General features: G+C 54.0%; 1 protein-coding gene across 1 annotated transcript; it reads right to left on the bottom strand.

Moving 5' to 3' along the window:
• Window positions 1-507: 507 nt before the first annotated feature.
• LOC142882566 (rho GTPase-activating protein 27-like) lies at window positions 508-4,084 on the bottom strand. The gene is made up of 8 exons (XM_076017366.1): window positions 3,971-4,084; window positions 3,815-3,884; window positions 3,301-3,423; window positions 3,120-3,218; window positions 2,957-3,034; window positions 2,510-2,644; window positions 2,084-2,189; window positions 508-1,988 (listed from the first exon to the last, which is right to left on the bottom strand). The coding sequence occupies exons 1-8, from the start codon at window positions 4,037-4,039 to the stop codon at window positions 1,775-1,777; spliced, it is 894 nt and encodes a 297-aa protein (XP_075873481.1). The 5' UTR covers window positions 4,040-4,084; the 3' UTR covers window positions 508-1,774.
• Window positions 4,085-4,478: the final 394 nt, after the last annotated feature.

Raw genomic sequence — 4,478 nt, 5'->3', positions numbered from 1 at the left:
TGGAATACAAATTTAGCTTTTATTTGATAAACATATTGATAAACATCCAGTATGCTGGTTCCAAGTCAAGTTGGGTTAAGGCTGAAACTAGGGTTAGGGTTTCGGGGTTCCTCATGGGCTAGAAGCCCCAAATTCGGCGTGGGTGTGTCTTAGGGGATCCCCATGAAGCAGCAAGTGACCCCGTGTCTCTAGGACAAAGTTGACCTTTGACCCCCATAGACTTGCATTGAATTAGGGTTAGCGATAAGGCTGAAACTAGGGTTAGGGTTAGGGTCAGCTGAAATTAGGGTTAGGGTTTCGGGGTTCCTCATGGGCTAGAAGCCCCAAATTTGGCGTGGGTGTGTCTTAGGGGATCCCCATGAAGCAGCAAGTGTCCCCGTGTCTCTTGGACAAAGTTGACCTTTGACCCTCATAGACTTGCATTGTATCAAAACACTGTCCTAGAGGAGAAAATGTAGACGCTGTGGTGAAACGATCGCAGTCGTTTATTATTAGACAAGAATATCCGCACAACTAAAGTCCATACAAAGCACAAAACAGCAACAACTCTATTGGACCGGCATTAACAAGCGAGCAGCTTTAAAATCACTATAGGGAGTGAAACTTACGAAAGTTGCGAGCCAGAATCGCCGCCTCTTAAGTTTCGCTGCCAGCGAACACAACACAAGCAGAGCACGGAGTTAGCAGAGGTGGCTAGCGGAGGTGGCTAGCGGAGGTGGCTAGCGGTGGTGGCTAGCGGTTTATCGACACGATTCAGCGGCCTTACTTTGCAAATAGTCTTCAAACTAAAGTTGCTTGATGTTACAAAACACACTCACAGTCCTCAAGCATGTTTTCAAATGGTGCCGTGGTCGACTATTCTCTCGTCGTCCACCAGGGGGCCGAGTCGAGCCCGTCTCACTCCCGTTGGCCACCGCGTCGGTGTTCCATCGCATCTGCATCAGGCTGAACAAACCTCCAACATTGTCTCTGTTCGTTCCACTCCGACTGTTGTAGTCCTTGGTGCTTCGGTCGTTGCTCGGCATTTTTTACATTTTTTTTATTTAATTTAATTTTAATTTCTGCGGACACTGTTTCACTGTACAGCGACGGCCACCGGCTGCCAAACCAGGAAGGCTTTTCACTGCGTGTCGCTCCGCCCGTTCAGCACTGTCTCAGCTTTGTCTTCGGCCACTTATTATTGTTATTGTTAATGATGATAATAATAATAATAATAATAATAATAATAATAATATTGATAGCGTGTTATGTCTTTATTATTGTGCTTGGTGTTGTTATTATCATTTAGAGTGACAACGATGGAGCATCAGGCTCCCTCAAGGCCGGGCTGCCTGCTGCCTGCTGTCTGCTTCCCCCTGCTGGACACTGACGGCTCTGCTGACCATGTGACCGCCTCTATTGAAACCCTCTGGTGTTGCAGTCAGTGTGAGCATCAATGGCAGCTCATGATTAGCCTAGCTTAGCTAACACATTGGACTCGATGGACAGAAGAAGACAGCTGATAGGTCTCCAACGTGACGACGTGAACCAACAGATGTTCTTCAGACCTTCTTCCAGTGGTGCTCCACACTGCCTGGAGGACTCTGTGCTGACGGTTGAAGGGTTGTTGTTCAGACAGGATCTTCACCTCAAACAAAGTGTATCAAAGTTTCAGAAGCCTAAGATGAATGGTTTCCCTCCAGCTGTTGGGCTGCAGGAACCAGTCCAGGTGTCAGGGTCCTCTGGAGGTCCAACACCCCCATGCCCCCCCCCCCCCCCCCCCCACCGCAGGTCCTCAGAGGGTTCTAGAAGGTCCCTGAGACATCTCCTCTTGTGTCTGCGAGAAGATGTTGCGGAACTCGTTGAGCAGCAGCTCCACGATCTGGCTCTGGAAGACCATGTGGACGGTCATGTTGGCCGACTCGGTCTGGGGGCGCAGCAGCGTCGGGCCGAAGACGATGGCCAGGCTCTGCACCGACATCCTGTTGGAGTCCTGGTGCTCCATCACCCTGGAGAACACGGGCAGAGCGGCGTGTTGCTGAGGCAGAAGACCAGGTGAGTGTGGTTCAGGTATCACATGTCCCACCTGCTGGTGGGAACTCACCTGCGCAGGTGTTTGAACAGCAGCTCCATGGTGTTGTGGTTGGGCAGGGGCAGCGAGCGGACCAGGTCCTTCATGTAGGAGACCCTCTGGCTGTAGTCCGGGACCTCTGCAGCCAAAGAACACAGGTGCTTTAGAACCCTCCGGCCTAGTTGGACCGGAACCTGGTCAGCCTGGAGTCCAGGAGCTTTCGATTGTTGGGAACTTCAGTCAACTTCTAACAGAGGACTCATAAAGTGGATCCCTTAGGGAGTGAGCTCAGGTTCACGTGAAGGTTTAGGTCCAGGTTCAAGTTCAAGTTCAAGTTCAACTTTAAGTTCAGATTCAAGTTAAGGTCCAGGCTCAGGCCCAGGCCCAGGCCCAGGCCCAGTCTCAGGCCCAGGCCCAGGCCCAGGCCCAGGCTCAGGCCCAGGTTGAGTGGATACTAACGGATGGCAGCGATGAACTTGTCGAAGAAGCTGAAGGGAAACAACGGCTCTGGAAGTTCTCGCAGGAAAAGTTTCAGCGCTCCGGTGATGACATGGATCTCCTCCCACTGTCCATCATCCAGGTCCAGGTGCTCCTCTGCAGGAACAACAGAGGGGTCAGGACCAGAGAGAGGGGGGAGAGAGAGAGACAGAGAGAGAGAGAGAGAGGGATGAAGAGAGAGGTAGAGAGAAAGAGAGAGAGGGATGAAGAGAGAGAGAGAGAGAGGTAGAGAGAGAGAGGGATGAAGAGAGACAGAGAGAGAGAGAGAGAGGGATGAAGAGAGAGGTAGAGAGAGGTAGAGAGAGAGAGAGGGATGAAGAGAGAGGTAGAGAGAAAGAGAGGTAGAGAGAGAGAGAGAGAAAGAGAGAGAGAGAGAGAGAGAGAGACCACCAGGTCCAGCAGCTTCACCATGATCTGCTTTGTGTCTCAGCTTCTGGATCACTGCCAGGTTCCCGCTGACTCTGTAGATCCCATCCACCTCCAGACCTGCGCGCACACACACACACACACACACTCAATACGCATACCTGTGTGTGTGTGTGTGTGTGTGTGTGTGCGTGCATGCGTGTACCTCTCCTGTCCACCACTCTCACACACTTGTCCAGGAACCGAGGGACGGCAGAGTTTTCCCTGTGGCACAGAGTGTCCAGGTGGCAGCCGAACACGTTGTCTGGTGAGACAACACAACAGTCACACACACACACACACACACACACACACTCAGGCGCAGTGTGTGTGTGTGTGTGTGTCACCTCTGATGTAGCCCCTCTCCTTCACGCTCTGCAGCGTCGGCCGCCGCTGCAGGAAGCGGCGCAGTTTGGTCCGAACCCGGCGCTGCTCCGAGTCCACGGCACCGCCGGAGGAACTCCTGCTGGCTGAGGAGGTGCAGGAGGAGAAGGAGGAGGAGGTGCAGGAGGAGGAGAGGGAGGGGGAGGTGTAGGAGGAGGGGGTGGAGGAGAAGAGGGAGTAGGAGGAGGGGGAGGGGCTTGTTTACTGAGGCCTGATTGGTCAGGTAGGAGCTGTGTTGAAGTGATTTATTTATTGATTTCTTTTTGGTAGTCAGTGGTTGGTGGTGACCCCTGCTGGCAGTGTTCAGTATTACACAAAAGAGGTTCAGTTGGAACAAACTGGGCTTGAGGAGGAGAACACAGTGGAGATTGGAAGCAGCGACACCAGCAAGCAAATGGTTTTCAATTGGGTACCCCCCCCTCCGACACACACACACACAGCTGCCCCCCCCCCCCGTGATGAGGATGAGGGACTCACAGCTCCTCTTCCTGTCTCTGTCCTCTTTGTCTGAAGTCTCATCGTCGTCCTCAGACAGGTGGTCCTGGTCCTGGAACACAGTCTCAGCTTGTCACCACTCCCAGAATGTGTGTGTGTGTGTGTGTGTGTGTGTGTGTGTGTGTGTGTGTGTGGTACCAGCTGTCTGATGGTGTCCTGGATGACCTTGAGCCAGTCACTGATGATGCTCTCTGTGTCGTACTGCATCAGATACTCACAGCCCTGGCGGGTTCTCAGCTGCACACAGGACAACCAGCAGTGAGGAGGAGCAGGAGGGGGGGGGGGGGGGGGAGGAGGAGGAGGAGGCAGGAAGAGCAGGACGGGGGAGGAGGAGGAGGGGCGGAGGAGGAGGAGGAGGAAGAGGAGGAGCAGGAGGGGGAGGAGGGGGGGAGGAGGAGCAGGAGGAGGAAGAGCAGGACGGGGGGAGGAGGAGGAGGAGGAAGAGGAAAAGGAGGAAGAGTAGGAGGGGGAGCAGCAGCAGGAGCAGCAGGAGCAGCAGCAGGAGCAGCAGCAGGAGCAGCAGGAGGAGCAGCAGGAGGAGCAGGAGCAGCAGGAGGAGCAGCAGGAGCAGCAGCAGGAGCAGCAGGAGGAGCAGCAGGAGGAGCAGGAGCAGCAGGAGCAGCAGCAGGAGCAGCAGCAGGAGCAG

This window comes from Nelusetta ayraudi, unplaced genomic scaffold (genome assembly GCF_046127955.1).
Source record: "Nelusetta ayraudi isolate G7.1 ecotype Tasmania unplaced genomic scaffold, CSIRO-AGI_Nayr_v1 ptg000320l, whole genome shotgun sequence".
Taxonomy (NCBI): domain Eukaryota; kingdom Metazoa; phylum Chordata; class Actinopteri; order Tetraodontiformes; family Monacanthidae; genus Nelusetta; species Nelusetta ayraudi.
This window is presented reverse-complemented; position numbering and strand designations above follow the sequence as displayed.